At 39.2% G+C, this 19,210-nt stretch overlaps 1 protein-coding gene and 1 pseudogene across 1 annotated transcript in view; one reads left to right on the forward strand and one right to left on the reverse strand.

Moving 5' to 3' along the window:
- The window catches only part of SLC9C1 (solute carrier family 9 member C1), a 132,511-nt gene extending 131,565 nt beyond the window's left edge, over positions 1–946 (reverse strand). Inside the window, exon 1 of the mRNA XM_090286892.1 lies at positions 796–946. Coding sequence (XP_090143018.1) covers positions 796–946 — 151 coding nt within the window. The remainder of the gene's footprint in view (positions 1–795) is intronic.
- Positions 947–14,257: 13,311 nt separating this feature from the next.
- On the forward strand, positions 14,258–14,828 carry LOC150021527 (large ribosomal subunit protein eL6 pseudogene; annotated as a pseudogene).
- Positions 14,829–19,210: the final 4,382 nt, after the last annotated feature.

Here is a 19,210-nt window from a genome sequence, read left to right on the forward strand (position 1 = left end):
AATTTTAATAAAACCTGCTGGCTGATTCCCAAGGTAACAAAGAGAAAGTAGCTACAATAATTTGTCCAATGGAAAAAAAAACAAACTAGCTACTTATTACTAGTTAGCTAATGCACATTAGAAAACCTGACTATTTAACTTTGCTCATCATTATTATCAAACTGTAATAAGCAATATCATAACATTTTCTTCAGTTTAATGTTTTCTGTTTCTTTTTAGTACAATTACTGGTGAGGTAAAAAAAAAAAAAGCCAAAAAAAAAAAATAGTGTTTTCTTTTGGTTTCTACAGTGTTCTTATCTTCTTGTAATAGCTGGGAATAATTTATCATTTGGACAAAATTAATGAGGTACCCTGCCAAGTGGTCAAAAAATAACTGAACCATTCAGGAGACCTATCACTATGAAAATTCTTTGTCCAGTTGGAGAAAGCAGTGGGGCAGCTAACTTTAAAATATTAATGAAACTATAGTTTATGATAATGCAAATAACAAAAAATCTTCCAATCCTTAATTTTCTGCTTATCTTCCCATCAATTACATCTACCCATAATCTAGCAAGTTAGAAGGTGTGAATATTTTGAACCCAATAAAGATAAATAATATGAATTAGATTTACATGTTTCTTCTCAGGGGTCAGATTATTATTGGATTCATTTAATTGAAAATCTTGGGAAAAAGTATGAATTTAGGACAAAATTCTAATTTCCTATTACTGGTACTTTAAAAAAATTCTATATGGTGGTATTTACAAAATAAATCTGTAAAATAAGCTAAAATAAAGAGAGTTACACCTACCTCCAATTGTGCAGATCAAAGGCAATATTAGAATAATTTCAGGGAGGTCTTGAGGATAATTAGTTAATTTATTCCTGATAAATTCCTCCCAAGTGCCAGCAAATCCTTTGTTACGATAAGTGATATTATGAATAGTGGAAGTCAAATCCATCCTGTTGGTTCTCACAGACCATCTGAATCCAGCTCTTAAGTCACTCTGCAAAACTCACATAAGATCAAAGGAAAGTAAGATTTGCCTTCTTGCTGGTCTTCTAATGCTTTTCTTTAAAAAAAGAAAAAGAAAAAGAAAAGAAAAGCCTTATTTCTCCTTAATTATTTTTAGTAATATCTTAGGGTCTGCCAAAATTAGGATTGCCCCCCCCCCTCCTATAATGCTTTCAATTTAAATGAAATAGAAAAGGTACAACCTCAAGTGATGAAGACTAGCTACAGGTTAGATGAAAAATCTTTTCCGACAGTTGGATAGATGCTGGATGAATAACGCTGAGCGAACACATGGTGACACTGGTGACTGGGTATCTCAATGATCTTATCTATAGGAGGGCAGACTAGAACGAGCTGTAATGTGTACAGATGCAGCAGTCACTCATTTTAGCAGAGAGAGAGAGGATGTTTGATATTGTATGGATTGTAGAGTAACTTTTGTTTTGTCTCCCTTTATTGTGGTCTCAGAATGACTTCACTGGATGTTGATATTCTGTGAGATTGTTTATGTTCAATAGAGAGTAACATAGATTAGTTGTAAGCATCAAACTCACTTGTAGTAACAATGAGTGAGACCTAGCTCTGAGTGTCAGACTGGTTCCCTGGTGTCAGTAGCTGCTTTCTTTTTTTGCCGTTTGTTTGTTCGATTGATTTTTGTTTTACCTCAAAGGAATTCTGAGTTTCTAAACCTCACATTAACATGTGAAGAGCTGGAAGTAGATCAGAGGATCTTGGTAATAATATGAGTAATAGAGCAGAACAAGTTCAGCTATCCCTTTAAGAAAGAGATTCTTAATCTTAACCACACATTGGAATCACTTAGAGGGTTTTAAAAATATAGGTGCCTGGGTGGCACCCTTAGAGGTTAATTTAATTGGCATGAGGCCTGGGTATTGGGAGTTTTAAAAGCTTCCCAGTGATTCTAAGGAGGAGCCATATTTAGAAACACTGCACTAGGAGAACTCCGTGCCATTGTGATAGACTGATGATAGTTGTTCTTCATTAATAATAAACTATTTAGGACACTTATTAACTTGTTTACTGTTATTCTAGCACTAAACATCCTGGGCTTGACCAAAAAATAATAATTTTCTGGATCATAGTTATACACTCCTACATGCTTTCAGAATTTAATACACTTATAGAGTCTGTGGTTTTTTTCAAACTAAAAGTGAGGATTCATATTTCCATAAGCACTTTTCTTATTTATAACATTATTTATTTAAAAACTGTAATAAGAATTTACACATTCAATCCTAATAAATCACTTTTAGAAAATAACAAAATTACTCTAAATCTTTTCCTTGAAATTTAAGGTATATATAAGCACTATTTGACTGTGAATATACTCAGTTCTCCTAACAAACCTTTCTCTCAAGAAGTGATCTCACCTTAAATTAACAGGTAAATGCTAATATCACTCTAGGTTAATAATTTAAAAGATATGGGTAAGCACAAGCAGTGAGAATAAACAGATTTTCAATGTAGTTAAAACTCTTCATTAGCTTAAACTGACTTCTGACTATTTTGGGTAAGTTTATGAGCTTATGTCTGATTAAGAAAGACATACTGTTTGGTCTTGAAATTACTATATAAGTTCCCTACAATAATTCATCAATAAACTAGATAATGGCTAGATTCTCTTTGTGTGTGGATTTCATTAATGACTGCCCTCTCATAAATGGCATGTGCATTTGTCCTCAAAGATCAGTCTTCAGAAATTCTCTTTCTCATGGAGTAGTAATCCTACTAATTCACTCTGTCCCTGAATATGGGAAGTCTTTCTTTCTCTTAATCAGTACACTTTGCAGGATTCAGGTGACAAAAGTATCTTGAAGAGGGCACTGTCTGTGGGACCCCAGTAATCTTCACGAGCTGCCAAGCTCTTGCTTAATGGTTTATGACAGATAAAGAACTGGGATTGGCTGATCTCAGTAAACTCCTACCACACAACACAGCAGCAGGCTTACTCAGAGGCTGAACGTGGGTGGCCTGCTGCCTTCCTAATTCTTCTTCAGTGAGAATGAGCCCTTCCCCCCTCAGCTCCAGGCACAGGTCAGTGAGATTTCCTCCCAGTGCCTCATTAAGACAAAGGAAACAAATACGAGCCAGATAACTAGTTAGAGAAGTTGATATAGGAAGTTACTGGAGAAGGGGAAGCGGGTAAGAGAAAAAGGTTCAACGGAGAGGCTGCTTGATCTTTGGGGAAGTCCTTGAATAACTAGTTGCTACAGAAAAGGTGGAAACGCCAAGAGGTAATGGTTGGCCAAATCTGTGGCTGGAATACATTTGTTCCCTGGGAGGGGAGGCTGAAGGAGAAAGTACCAGAGTGGAAGGGCAACTTCCAGAAGGGGAAAACTAGGGAGGCAGGGCTCACCTTCCAAAGCCTCCGGAGGAATATCGTGTGGTATGTGAGAAGGCTAGCTATTCGGTTCACCCCAGAACAGCCACAACCAACTGGCCAACCTCACTGACAGTTATTTGCTCAAAGCCCCGCCCCTGGTCCACACTCATTGGCTCTGAGTTTATAACCTTTGACTTGCTTGGCTGATGAATTACAGTCCTTGATGGTGCTGCACAGCATCCTTCCCCTTGCACACCTAAGGCAACCTTCAAAGACTTAAGGAGTGTTTGTACGTTAAAAAATAAACAATAGTCAAAAGGAAACTTCAAAAATTTTATTGCTATGTTAATTTAGAGCTTCTGTACAGTGAATTTCTGACAAAGAGCCAATGGGCACTGTTTTCCCAGAATTCTAGAAGCAGTGAGTTTCCTGAATAAAAAGAGGTTACTGGGTTAGAGGAAAAAAATAGCGATTTTGAGAATATAGGAGAATGGAATCAAGACAGACGGGCAAGGTGAACTTTCACTTCTGGGTCATTTATTAGGGAAATTTTTAGGAATAATGATATATTCATATCTTTTTTCTCAGCATAATATGTAAAGGATATTTTAATTAAAACTACTTATTGATATTATCATAGAGGCAATTTTCATATTCCCACTCATAAAATATTTTGGGAGAAATTTTGCAATGATTTTGAAATCTTGATACTTCTTTGGCTTGTGTGATATATTTTTATAATTTTATTCACACAAAACCTTTGTGAAGCTATTCTGGTCCCCACATGAAAAAAATATGCAGAGAAAAGAGGTCAAAGAACAAGAAAGAAAAAAGTAAACCCACCAAAGACAGAAGTAAATGCAAAAGAGTCTCTGATGAAATTATCCTCTTGCCTCACAAAGAAGACCTCACAGCCCTCACAGGTGGTCTCCTTGTGGCCACAAAGAATAGCTTTGCTGAAGGGAATTCTCTTCACAAAGTTAAAAATGTAAATCCATTTTAGGAGTAGTCAGTCAAGGAAACTAGGAAAGGCTTTTAAAACTGATAGTATGCACAAAATATTTTAATAAAATAGAAAATGAGATTGCTTATGAGTAACTCATTTAGATGAAAACATAAGGATCGCATGCAAAGTCTCTTCTATTAGATCTATAATTAGATTAGCAATGAAACGTCACAGGGTGGAAAAAGGGGTCCCCCAAATTCCCCACAGCCCATGGTTTGGTGAGTGGGGGATGGGACTCAGTGGAGCACAGACATTTTTCCTGAGCGATGCCTTCGCATATCTATGGCGGATAGCTAGTGTCTTACTTATGCAAATGGCCATGGCTTTGCAAGATATCAAGGAGATGGGAAGGGTTTTGACCATAGAATAGTGATGAAAGAGCTTATGGGGCCTGCACAAGATTTTGCAGGTGGCTGCAATTGGTCACCCTGCCCACTGCCTCACAGGCTAAGGTCAGGGATTTAAAAATAAGGCAGCAGCTATTTGCAGAGAGAACCATGCAGTTTGCAAGGAGAAAGGGGGAGAACCATGTGGTTTTGAAAAGGCGCAGAGCCATGCAGTCTAAAGAAGGAAAGCAGGGCCATGCGGCCCAGGCTAGTAAGAAAGCCAGCATGCTGCTGTTTTGATTGTGCCGACCTCAGCTGACTCCAAAGCTGCCAAGGACTCTGCTCTGCACACCTGGACCTTCTGAACTTTTGCATGCAGAGAGGACTTTCTTGGGACTGTGCCTTTACTGGACTTCATTATCCAGTGCAACATGGAGCATGTTTTTCTGGACTATTATATGGAAGCTGAAGACAACGTGCCCCAGATCCTGAAGGAAAGAGCTGACATATAAGGGATGGGCAACTACTGGACTTGCTTCTGGCTTATAGCTTTTTGGGGAACAAGGGACATGCTGGGTCCTGTGGGAGAACAGGGCTCGGAGCTGAAGTGCTCACAGCTCTCCCCAGGTTGGAATATTGTAAATAAAGACCTGTTTTCCTCAACACTAGTTGTTGGGTTTTATACCAAGGCACCACATGAAAGGATCCCCTTTTGCTCAGTAACATGTACACTGTGAGAAAGATATTGACATTTACTTTAAAGTTATTTTATTTTCTCTGTGTTTAATTTATTTCTCTAGTTCCACTTAATTCTATGCCAATAAATACACTTTTATGTCATTTATCTGGGTTGTATTCAGTGGGAAATGGTCAGGTTTATTTCTATAATATATACTCTGATTTCCTCTCATCCATTATTGCTTTCTAAAATTTTCACCATTATTAAATTAAATTAATTTATTTTTAATTATATTTTATTGATTATGCTGTTACAGTTGTCCCAATTTTTCCCCCTTTGCCCCTTCCACCCAGCATCACATACTCTCTCAGGCAATCCCCATACCTTTGTTCATGTTTATGGGTCATTCGTATAAGTTCTTTGGCTACTCCATGTCCTATACTGTACTTACATCCCCATGACTATTCTATAACTGCCTATTTGTATTTCTTAGTCCCCTCACCTCTTCACACAGTCCCCGACATGTTCCTCCCAACTGGCAACTATCAAAACACTCTGCATATCTGTGATTCTGTCTCTGTTCTTGTTTTCTCAGTTTGTTTTTTAGATTCAATTGTTGCTAGATATGTATTTTGGCCATTTTATTGTTCACAGCTTTGATCTTCTTCTTAAATAATTCCTTTTAACCTTTCATATAATAATGGTTTGGTGATGATGAATTCTTTTAGTTTTTTCTTGTCTGGGAAGTTCTTTATCTGCCCTTTGATGCTAGATGATATCTTTTGCTGGGTAGAGCAATATTGGTTGTAGATCTCTGCTTTTCATGACTTTAAATATTTTTTGACACACTCAGCCTGCCAAGTTTCTTTTGAGAAGTCAGCTGACAGTCTTATGGGAACTCCCCTGTAAGTAACTAACTTCTTTTCTTTTGCTGCTTTTAAGAGTCTCTCTTTATCTTTAAACTTTGGCATTTTAATTATGATGTGTCTTGGAGTGGGCCTCTTTGCATCCATCTTGTTTGGGACTCTGTGCTTCCTGGACTTGCATGTCTATTTCCTTCATCAAATTAGAGAAGTTTTCTTTCATTATTTTTTCAAATGGATTTCCAATATCTTGCTCTTTCTCTTCCCTTTCTGGAAACTTTATGATGTGAATGTTAGAATGCTTGAAGTTGTCCCATAAGCTGCTTACACTATCCTTGTTCTTTTGGATTCTTTTTTCTGCTTGTTGTTCATATTGGGTGTGTTTTGTTTCCTTATGTTCCAAATCATTGATTCAATTTTCAGTTTCACCCACTCTACTGTTGCTTCCCTGTAAACTGATCTTTATTTCAATTAGTGTATTCCTCATTTTCTGACTGAATCTTTTTTATACTGTTGAGGTCTTCACTAAGTTCCTTAATCATCCTTTTAACCAGTGTTTTGAACTCTGCATCTGACAGATTGTTTATCTCCATTTTGTTTAGTTTTTTTTCTGGAGTTTTGATCTGTTCTTTTATTTGGGCCATGTTTCTTTGTCTCCTCATTTTGGCAGCCTCCATGTATTTATTTCTAGGTGATATGTAGAGCTGCTATGATTCTTGTCTTGGTAGTGTGGCCTAATGTAGTAGGTGTCCTATGGAGTCCAGTGCCACAGCATGCCCTGTCAGCCAAGCTGAGTACTTCAAGTGAGCCCTTCCTGTGAACTGAGTACACCCTCATCTTGTAGTCTAGATTTGATTGCTGTTGGCAGGTCAATGGACGGGGTTTATGCAAACCCGTTAGCTGCAAGGACTGGCTGTGATCTCTGACCACCAACCTTCACCCTCTGTGGGAGATCAACTGTGCAGAGGTGGGGTGGTGGTGCTCTGATGTAGTCTATAGCTGTCTACTGGATATGCAGGCTCTGGGGTTTCCTGGGTAGTATAAGCCCTACCTTTGTTCTGTCCAGGGCTACCCTGCCTGGGCTATAAAACAATATGAGATGGCTGCTACTTGTCCTTGGCTTGGTGATTTCTAGGCAAAGCCAAGCTGTGACTCTAGGTTGGCTGCTGCTAGTGCCATGTCTGGGGCCACTTAGTAAGAGATATGAGGGTTAGGGGCTTGCTGAGGCTGGCTGTTGCTTCTTTGAGTAGATCTAAGAAATTGTGATGCATGAACCAAGACTAGCCATTCATATGGAAAAGTCATGGTTAACAGGGTGGGCCCTTAAGTTGGGTGGGACAGAATTTCAGGGGATCTCCAGGATAGGGTAAGTAGTGTTATCCAGGTTGATGGAGTTTCAGTTATGGCACCTGCCTGCAAGCTCTGTAGCTTATGGTGAGAGGGCTAGAAGAGGGACAATGGCCTCTGTCTGCCTTTTTGTTAGGGAGAAAGCTGTTCTCCAGCTCTCACCTTGATGTCAGACACTTCAGTCTCTATAGAAAGTTCTAAAATTTAGCAGGTGGGTGGGGAGATCTGCATGTCTTGCAGTCACCTAAGGTAAGCCTTGTTAAGTATTGTAAGTTCCCTTGCTTATCAAATATGCCACCTACCAACCTGGGGTGCCCTGCCCCTTTCATTAGTCTTTCCCTTGTCCTCCATCTATGGGGAGTCAGGTTCAGATTTCACCCAGATTTTCCCAGGTTTTTGAATCGGAGACTATTTATACAAAAAATTATGAACTTTTTCTGAGAATTAATAAGAGGTTGGCATAAATGAGGTAATGTCTTAGTAGATTTTGAGAGATAAACTAAGCTTACATATACATAGGGTTTTGTGAAATACTATAATGTATTTGAAATATTATTCATAGTTCACTGTAGTGAGCCATTGGAGCAATATTATCAGTCTTGATAGACAGGTAGAAGACTAAGGAAGCTTAAGAGTAAATATGTATAATAGTAATTAAGATAGAAAGAGTGGGTAGTTGAGGAAGATGTGATTGAATAAAAGGTCTCAAAAGTTAAAAAGTTAAACAGAAGAAATAATTCAAAAGATGTTTTGAACATACACACATGCAAAATTAATTTTTATCTATATATCAACCCATAAGACTATACTCCATACAAAGACACAGAGTATTTTAAGCAAACCAGAATATGCCAATAAGTTATAAATTTTAAAAAGATCCAATAAAAGCCTGTTCTAAAAAAATAAAAAAAGGAAAAGAGCATCCTCTCAAAACATAAAAAATTTACCAATAATTGCTTTATTTTAGTCAAACAGCACAGGAATACTTTCACCTCTCCCTCCCTCACACAAACAAATATACACACCATCAAAAACTGAGTGGGAAGCCTAGACTTTACCCATGCAAGACTATAATGAGATACCAGAACCCTACCACTCCCATCCTTTACCAACCAGGGTGGTATCACAAAAGGCCTAGTGAGAGCTGAGACTTTTATACCTACCAGGCAGTAAAGATCCTGTGATTCAGTAGTGACCATGCAGGAGCCTAGACTTCTACCCCCACCAGTCAAGCAGCGTTCCCTTGCCCTCCTCATTGGGGTGCTGCTGTCAGAGGAAGCCATGTAAAAAGTCAGGAATTCATCACCATTCAGTTACAAAGAAAGGCTACTTACTTCTCATGGTTTTAGTGGAAACCATGCAAGGGCAGTAAGAAGAAGGGTACTCCACATACACTGTCTTTAACATTTATCTCTACAGTAACCTTCACCATGTCTTTTATTTCTTCATGTGGATTTCAGTTACTGTCTCATAGTGTCTTAGTAAGGGCTGCTATAACTAATTAACAGAAACTGGCTGGCTTATAAACAATAGAAATTTATTTCTCATAGTACTAGAGGCTGGAAGTCCAAGGTCAGAGTGCCAACATTGTCAAGTTTTGGTGAATACCCCTTCCTGGTTTGCAGACAGCCATCTTCTCATTGTGTCCTCACATTGTGGAAGCAGAGTGAGCTAGCTTTCTGTGGCTTCCTCTTACAAGGACACTAATTCTATTAATGAGGGCCTCACCATCATGGCTCATTATCTCTCAAAGGTCCCATTTCCAAATATCATAACATTGGGAATTAGATCTCAACATATGGATTTTGGAGGAACACAAACATGTAGTCTATAATGTGCATCATTTCATATCTGCCTGAAGGTATCCCTTTAAAGTTTTTGTAAGGTAGATCTGTTATTAATAAATTCTCTCCATGTTTTAAAATCTGGAAATGTTTACTTTTCCTTCATTTCTGGTGAACAGTTTTACCAAATATAAATTTCTTTGTTGATATATTTTTCTTTTAGCTCTTTTAATATGCCTTCTCACCTCTGTGGTTTCTGGTGAAAAACCAGCTTTTACTGAAAATCTTTTTTGCATATGAGCCACTCTCTCTTGCTGCTTTCAGGATTCTTTCTTTGTCTTTTAAAAAGATGTGTCTGTATGTGAATATCTTTGTGTTTATTCTGTGTAGTTTGCTGTTCTTAGATATATAGGCTAATGTTTTTCATTAAATAGGGGAAGTTTTCAGTCATTATTTCTTTAAATATTCTTTCTACCCCTCTATCTATCTCTGTTCTTCTTCTGGGACTCTCATTATGAGTATGGTGGTATACTGATAGTAACTGAAGTTCTGCTAATTTTTCTTAATTCTTTTTATTGCTGTTCCTCAGACTGGAAAATCTTAATTGCTCTGTCTTCAAGTTTACTGATTCTATTTCCTGCCTGCTTCACTTGTCATTGAGCCCCTTTAGTGAGTATGTCTTTTCAATTAATGTGATTTCCTAGTTCAGAATTTTTATTCTTTTTTTATGATTTCAGTTTCTTTATTGATATTTCATATTTGGTGAGACATCATCCTCATACTTTCCTTTAATTCTCTAGACGTTATTTTTTTTAGAGCATTGTGTTTGAATCCCAGTAATTTTTAAAAAATTCTAATGCTGTATTTACATTTTTATTACTCATAAGAAAAGAATCTGGAATGGAGTTTTTACCTCAAGAAAATTTTCTATATCCTAGATGTGAAGATAGTGGCAGAGTAGGTGGATTTTTCTTGCACTTTCTCTCCAAACCAAACTGGAAATAAAACTAAATTGAGGAACATTCATCCTGAATTAACAACAAAAGTCTAGCTGAAGAGGAGACTTTACCAAGGTTGAGAAAAAACACTTCAAGACTGGTAGGAAAGGTGGGGTCATGAAAGGAGCTGGCCTGACTACCATAGGTGGTAGGCAAAGGTTGCAGTGGTATAACATGCATGTGAAAGGTTTCCCCTGAGAAGAGTAAAACCCAGACCCCAGACTAGGTTCCTCAGCCCAGAGCACCTGTGGAGAGCAGGACCAATAAAATGGCATTGGTCTAATCAAGATAGCATAAAGTATATAAAACAAAGAAGAGTCAACTCATGTCAACTAAACTGGCTTTCAGTAAGCCATGACACTTTGGTTCAAGATAAAAACTACTTAAAGACACACATGGCCAGGGGACATGCTTAAGATATCTACTCATATGGTCAGAACAGACATGTCTGGCCAGGAGACTTAGCTAAGATATCTGCCCATGTGACCAGAATGGCCATGTCATCAGAGTGGGGTTACCCATAGATAGGCTCCTGGGAAAATTCTACTCTTGCTAGCAGAGGTGTCAAGCAAAACAGCCATGTACCATCCATAGGTGCTTGGACAAATTCCAAACTTGGCACCAGGGGTGCCAAGACATTTATTGAAAGGACCCAGAAGGGTGGACTATACCACTTTTCAGGTATAACTGAGGCAGGTTTAAGACCACTGCTGAAACAGCCAAGCTCCACACATCAGAGTGCTGCTCCATGCCACACTGATCTCCCTTGGCATAGGCTGCCAGAGGCTCTGCCCTACTTGACTGAGGTCCTCATCTGCCCTACTGCCCACCTGGCTCCAGAGATCCTTCCAAGACGCTGACAGCTCCCTCGCCCACCGTGTTCTCTCCCAGACCTGCAGACTGAGACTTTGGGACTCAGGTTCCTTATCCCTCATTGATAGCTCTGTGTGTGTTATAATTCTCTTAGATTGTTAGAATGCAAGTAGGATATTAAAGCATGTTGATATTCTACTCTGAGTGAAACTGCATTCAATAAAAGCTGAGTGAATAGCACAGTTACTGTGTGTGACTCTTGTCTATTCCTTGGTGCCGGGCTGCTCAGCAGGCAGCTAGCTGAGCAGCTGCCTGGCTGACTTATAGGAAAGACTATATCACGAACAGACACTCGTGACAGCACCAGAACTGGGATCAATCACCCATGTAGCATCCAGCAGTGAAAGGTAGTGGGGCTTCTGGTTTCTATCTGCTGTGGAGACGGAACCTGCTGAATACAAAGCCACTTTTTTAAGGGGTCAAAGCATAAGATTTTCATTTGCAGCCACTCACTCTGGGCTCCAGCAAAGGGAGGGCTGACAGAACTGGAGTCACCCGAGGAGAATCTAGAGTGGGAAGCATTGGGGAGAGACATGGGGGAGAGGCTGCTGGGTTCACTGCCAGGTCATCACCTCTCTGATATCCCAACAGCCTTTTTTTCTTTTTTTTGAGAGGAGCAAGCCCTTCCCAAAGAAATTAGCCTGGGAAAAAGAAATTACCCCACCCTCTGGGATATTTCTCACCCCATCCTGCATTTTAAACCCTGCTGAGGAAAGAGCCACATAGGCACACTCAGGGGTGTCAGAATCTGGCTTTGGAGCATGGCTATTCCACACACTTTTCTGGGAACTGGACTGATGTTTCCCCATCACAGGAGAGCTGATAGAAACACTCAATAGAAACATTCTCTGCGTTTCCAGCAGATCCAAACCCCAGGCTTTAGAGACCCCATGTGCCTTCCTATTAGGGGATCTACCCTGCTGAGGTCAAGGTAATAATATGGGACAGACACAGATGTGTGACCCTGGGGCAAGGGAATACACCCACTATCTTCCCTGAGGTCTGAACAGCACCTTAATTTCACAGGAGATCCAGGGAACCCATCCTCCCAATTCTTCCAAAAGCTCTTTCATAAACAGCCTTTTCAGGGACTCAGACTGATAGCTGGCCAATAGGCAAGAGACAGGCAGAAGAAGATCCTGCTGTACTTTGGGACATTTGCAGACATACCTGTTGCAGGAACTCAAATCTCTGGGTAGGGGCATGTTTACATGCTCCTCTGTCCAGGTGTCCCATGGCTCAGGAGATAAGCTGGCCTTGTCTCCGCCTGCAGCTTTAGGCTGTACAGGTCACTACATCATGGAATCCTGAGAACAAAGAGATCTGTTAAGTACTCCATCTGTCTCCTTATAAATAAAGTCTTAATTGGAGCTGGCCTTGAGGATTAGTGGGTCTGCTTTGTATCCTTGATAGGTGCTATCTAGGTCATAAGTTACCCTAGCTGTATTTTACACATTAATAATACATTGTAAGAATTCTTTCACTATTGGCTGTAGAGCCACCCCCACCCCCCTGTTCAATTTTTTGTAACTTTTGAAATCCTAATAAAAGGACGGTGGGGTCTCATGCTCTCCGCTGACTGCCAGAGAGTGTTGCAGCCCCCCGATGGTTTTTGTCATTCTGCTTGCTGGAATTATCTGCGTGTCTGGGATCACAATTAAATCTACACATACCCCTGACCCCTTTGCTGGTAAAAGCCAACCTTGGAGCACATCTTGGTCTCTGCCATGTGCAGCCAATCCTAGCAGAGGCAGCCACTACTATGGATATCATATAGCTTCAAACAGGTTGCCGAGGGTCAGACATGAACAATATGTGACATTGGCTTGCACCAGCTTCAGACAACATTGATGCAGTATCCAAAGGGAGATCCCAGCAGGCAGGCACTAAAATCTGCTGAGATGAATTTCACTTTGTTCTTTTTCATTATTGTCTTTATTTTTAATTTTTAGAGCTTTTTTCTATTTTTCTTTCATATCTAATTTTTCTCCTTCCTTTCATACTGTATTGTTTTTCTCTTTTTGTTTTCTTATTTTTCATTCACTTTCTTTTTCCTTTTTTCCCATTTTCCCCTTTCTGTTCTTTATTCTTATTTTTCTCTTCCTTCTACCTCTTATATTCTTTTTTCTTTTATCTTTTCTTCTCATATTCTTTTTTATTTTATTATTCTTTTTCAGTCTTTCTTTTGTTTTTTTTGTTTTGTTGTTATAGTTGGATTTTTGTTTGAATTTTGGTTTTTTGTGTGTTGTTTTTGTTTTATTTTGTTGTGTTAGCATGTGTACAACAGCTTGAATGATGTAGTTGGAGTTGAGCTGCTCTGTCAGCCAACCTATGGAGATATCTCACTCAGAAATGGGCCAACAATAATCAAGACCCAATCACAATAGGAGAGTCCACATAACACACAGAGGGAACATTCCCAGAGCATCCATCTTAGGAGAACAAGGACACTTCACCACTGAACTCTACAGGACACCTACTACAAGAGGTCATCCTTGAAGACTGGGAGTCATAGCAGTTCTATCTATTATATGAAACAAACATGAAGAGATACCTAAAAGGGGGAGACAAAATAAAAAACAAAAACAAATGAAAGAAAAGGAGGAATCTCTAGAAAAAGAGCCAAGTAAAAGGAAGGCAAATAATTTATCATACACAGAGTTCAAAGTAATGGTTATAAGGATGCTCAAGAAACTTAGTGAGTTCTTCCTCCCATCTTGCAAGATGGCAGGTGAAAAACCCGAGAAGCCGGATCCTAAGGAGAAGAAACCCGAAGCCAAGAAGGCTGATGCTGGCGGCAAGGTTAAGAAGGTGACCCCAAGGCCAAGATGCCTAAGAAGGGGAAGCCCCACTGCAGCCGAAACCCTGTCCTGGTCCGAGGAATTGGCAGGTATTCCTGGTCAGCGATGTATTCCTGAAAGGCCATGTACAAGAGGAAGTATTCAGCAGCCAAATCCAGGATTGAAAAGAAAAAGGAGAAGGTTCTTGTTACTGTCATAAAACCAGTTGGTGGCAACAAGAACGGTGGTACCCAAGTGGTTAAACTTTGCAAAATGCCTCGATACTACCCCACTGAAGATGTGCCTTGGAAGCTGTTGAGCCACGGCAAGAAACCCTTCAGTCAGCACGTGAGGAAACTGCGGGCCAGCATTACTCCCGGGACCATTCTCATCATCTTCACCGGGTGCCACTGGGGCAAGAAGGTGGTTTTCCTAAAGCAGCTGAGCAGTGGCTTGCTACTTGTGACCGGACCTCTGGCTCTTAATCGAGTTCCTCTGCATAGAACACACCAGAAGTTTGTCATCGCCACCTCCATCAAAATCGATATCAGCGGTGTGAAAATCCCGAAGCACCTCACTGACGCCTACTTCAAGAAGAAGAAGCTGTGCAAGCCCAGACACCAGGAGGGAGAGATCTTCAACACCGAGAAGGAGAAATATGAGATTACAGAGCAGCGCAAGATTGATCAGAAATCCGTGGACTCCCAAATTCTGACAAAAACCAAAGCTGTTTCTCAGCTGCAGGGCTACCTCTGCTGTTTGTTCGCTCTCATGAACGGGCTTTATCCTCACAAGATGAAGTTCTGAGCTTTCGAAAAACCCAATTAAATAACTGATCTGTTAAAAAAAAAAAAAAAAAAGAAAGTGAGAATTATAAGGACCTTAATGGGAACTACAAGAAGCTTAGTGGGAACTACAGTGTCCCAAAGAAATGTATCCATAATTTTAATGATTATAAAGTCTGTATTTATTAGTATATAGTTCCCTTTCAACATTCACAATAAACTACATAAATGTACTTTTTTATACTTAGCATCTGTTTTCAAACCGACAATTGTTCTGGTCTAGACATTGCTGGCAATGCAAAGCAATGGAATCACAAACATCAAGAATCATTTGATTTGGTAATTAGGCACATTCTCTTTCAATGGCTACTTGTAATTCATCAATGGTTTCAGGTTTTTTAGCATAAATGTTATTCTTGAGAAATCCCCAAAGGAAAAAGTCTAGTAGTGTGAGGTCTGTTGAACGTGCAGGGTGATCTACAGGACCTCTTCTCCCAATCCATCTGTTTGACAGGTTCTCATTAAGATAGGCCCTTACATCATGATGGTAATGTGGAGGCACTCCATCTTGTTGGAAATAAAAGTCCTCACCAAGAAAATATTTGTGAATACGTGGCATGGCTGATTCCTGCAGTAAATTCAAGTAAGTGGCACCAGTTTTGGGCAGTACCTGCAGAAAAGAAAGGGCCAATTAATCCACACACAGAGAAGCCGCACCACACCATCAGCCATTTCTTTGCACTTCTACTGCGTTTTTGTACTTCCAGTAGCACTACAAAATAAACTTCCTTTGTTCAAAACGTGATCTGGTTTCAGCCATTATTTCTCAATGGTTAAATCTAAAACAGAAAAATAAATTCAGCAAGTTACCAGTTATTGAAGTGTGAATACATTTTTTTTTGCAACACCCAATATATAAGCATGAAGAAGGACATAAAAACCTTGAATAAGAGTCAGTCAGAAATGAAGAACACAACATCTGAAGTGAAAAATACTCTAAAAGGGATGAAAAATAGGTTGAATAAAGCAGAGGATTGAATTGGCAATTTGGATAACAAGGTAAAAAAAAAAAAAACCCAATCAAAGCAACAACAAGAAAAAAAAAAGACTTAAAAAGACTGAGGTAGTTTAAAGGAACTTTGGGACAAGAAACATACCAATATCCACATAATAGTGGTAGCAGGAGGATAAAAAGTGAACAAAGGATAGAAAATCCATTTGAAGAAATAATGTCAGAAAACTCCTCTAATATGGTGAAGGAAAAAGTCACACAAGTTTAGGAAACAGAGCCCCAGTCAAGAGGAACACAAAGAGGCCCACAAAAGACACATCATAATTATAATGGCAAATTTTAAAGACAAAGAGACATTCTTAATGGCAGCAAGAAAGAAACTTAGTTATCTATAAGGTAGCTCCCATACAGATGTCAGCTGATTTATCAACAGAATCACTTCAAGCTAGAAGAGAATGACATGAAGTATTCAAAGTAATGAAAAGCAAGGACCTGCAACAAAGACTACTCTATCCAGCAAGGCTATCACTTAAAATTAAAGGCAAAATAAAGAGCTTCCCAGACGCCCCCCCCCCAAAAAAAAGTTAAAGGAGTTCATTACCAACAAACCAGTATTACAAGAAAATTTAAAGGGATTGCTTTAAGAAGAGAGAGAGAAACAGGTATAAAGAAAAAATGGCAATGAATAACTACCTATCAATAGTCACCTTAAATGTAAATGGTGTAAGTGCTCCAATCAAGACATAAGGTAGCAGAAAGGAGAAGGAAACAAGACCCATTTATATGCTGTCTTCAAGAGACCCACCTCAGATTGAATGATACACAGAGACTAAAAGTAAAGGGATGCAAGAAGATATTTCATGCAAATGGAAAGAAAAGCTGAGGTAACAATATGCATATCCAACAAAATAGACTTTAAAACCAAAGCTGTAGTAAGAGACAAAGAAGGACACTACATAATGATAAAAGAACAATCCAACAAGAGTATATAACCTTACTAAACATTTATGAACCTAACATAGGAGCTCCTGAATATGTAAAGCAAATCTGGTAGACATAAGGGAGAGGTGGACAGAAACACAGTCATAGTTGGGGATTGTAACACACCATTGATGTCAATAGATAGATTTTCCAGGGAGAAAATCAATACGAAGACAGTGGGCTTAAATGACACACTAGACCAAATGAATTTAATTGATATCTACAGAGAATTTCATCCCAAAGCCACAGAATATACATACTTTTCAAGTGCACATGGACCATTTTCTAGGATAGACTACATGTTCAGACATAAGAAGTTTGAAATCATATCAAATATCTTCTCTGACCACAATGCTATAAAACTAGAAATCAATCATAAGAAGAAAATGAAAAATTATGCAAGGACATAGAAGCTAAATAACATATTATTAAACAATGAATGGGTCAACAACAAGACCAAGGAAGATACCAAAAGATACCTCGAAACAGATAAAAATGAAAACACAACCACCCAATATCTGTGGGACACAAGGAAAGCAATCCTAAGAGGGAGATTTACAGTATTACAGGCCTATTTCAAGAAACAAGAAAAAAATATGACAAAAAAAATCTAACTTTGTACTTAAAGGAACTTGAAAAAGAACAAAAAGCAAAGCCCAAAGTGAATAAAAGGAAGGAAATAATAAAGATCAGAGCAGAAATAAATAAAATAGAATTTACAAACGTGATACAAAAGATCAATGAATCCAAGAGCTTTTTCTTAGACAAGATAAACAAGATTGGCAAACATTTAACCAGATTAATCAAGATAAAAAGACAGACTCTAATGACAGGGCAGAAACCTAAAATATTCCCCTCAGCCCAAACTAAGTATAGTGGGCAAAAGAATTTTGGACAGGTGTGATGTGCATTGCACACCGTCCTCCAAAGAGCCTTTTTTTTTTCTCCCCTAATATGGGACATTGAAAAATTAATCCCTGCCTTTTGTCATCTAGTGGTTATGGGTTGAATGATGTCTTTTAACCCTGTTGCTGAATCTGTTGCTCCCAGAATACAACAAGGATACCAGCCTGTTAAGCCAAGCATGCCATGGTCCGGGGATAGCCAACTGACCTGGAGTCTTCATGATCCTTCTCCATGTGGGAAGGCCACCCTCCCCTCCACAGCCCTACTCTTACTAGGGATTTCTGGACCCAAGGGTAGGTAGGATGATGACCATGCCCAGCTTGAAGCAGCTAGAGGAGCACAAGACCTTTGACCATTGTCCTTTATAAGATTATAAAGGGTCTTAAGTCTAAGAAAGGGAAATTGTTTTTTATTGTCATAAAATTAATTAATTAATTAATTAAAAAAAGAAAAATATAGGAAACGGAGAAGCCAAAAAACCTGTATACATGTCCCATGGACATGAAGTAAGGGGGGTGGGATTCCTGGAGGGACAGGTGTACTGGGTGGAGGGAAGCAAAAGGGGAAAAAATTGGAACTATTGTAACAACATAATAAAACACACACACACACACACACACACACACACACACACACACAAGGCAGAGACTCCAAATGAATAAAATCAGAAGTGAAAGAGGAGAAATAACAACTGACTCCAAAAATACAAAGGATTGTAAGAAAATATGATGAACATCTATATGCCAAAAAATTGGACAATCTGGATAATTTCCTAGAATCACACAATCTTCCAAAACTAAATCAAGATAAATCAAAGAATCTGAATAGACAGATTACACCTAGTGAAATTGAAGCAGTAATAAAAAAACTCTCATAAAGAGAAGTTAAGAAAACAATATCATTCACAATTGCTTTTAAAAGAACAAGCTAAGGATAAGTTTAACCAATGATGCGAGAGACCTGTACTCAGAAAATTATAAGACATTGAAGAAAGAAATTGAAGAAGATACAAATAAGTGGAAGCACATGCCATGTTTGTGGATAGGAAGAATTAACATCATTAAAGTGTTCATACTGACTTCTGGCCAAGATGAGGGCTTAGACTGACACGCTCTGTCTCCCTCCACAACTAAGGACTACAACTACCGCAAAACCAGAAATAACCAGAAGTTCCAGAAAATAAAGCTACTTGGAAGTCCAACATATGAAGTTATAAACAAGTGGTGCTTGTCCAGACAGGTAGGAGGGGTGAAGCCGGGGCAGAGTGATCAAGCTGTGCTGCTGGCATCAGCTGCAGTGACGTGCAGTGGGACTGCGATAAGCACAGACACCCGTATTTAAGGAGAGGCGAGAAGTGCCAGTGGAGCACCCCTGGCTGCAGTCCAGACCCATCAGCTCATGATTCCAACACTGGGGAAGGCAGACCCACATTGCCTTGGACTGTGAGGCCCAGAGGGTGTGGGGACAGAGGAGGAGGCTCCTGGTCTCTCAGCGGAAAGTAACAGCAGGAATCCATCTTGGACCCCC

The sequence above is a fragment of the Furipterus horrens genome, unplaced genomic scaffold (assembly GCF_987537825.1).
Source record: "Furipterus horrens unplaced genomic scaffold, mFurHor1.1.pri manual_scaffold_1, whole genome shotgun sequence".
Classification (NCBI taxonomy): Eukaryota; Metazoa; Chordata; class Mammalia; order Chiroptera; family Furipteridae; genus Furipterus; species Furipterus horrens.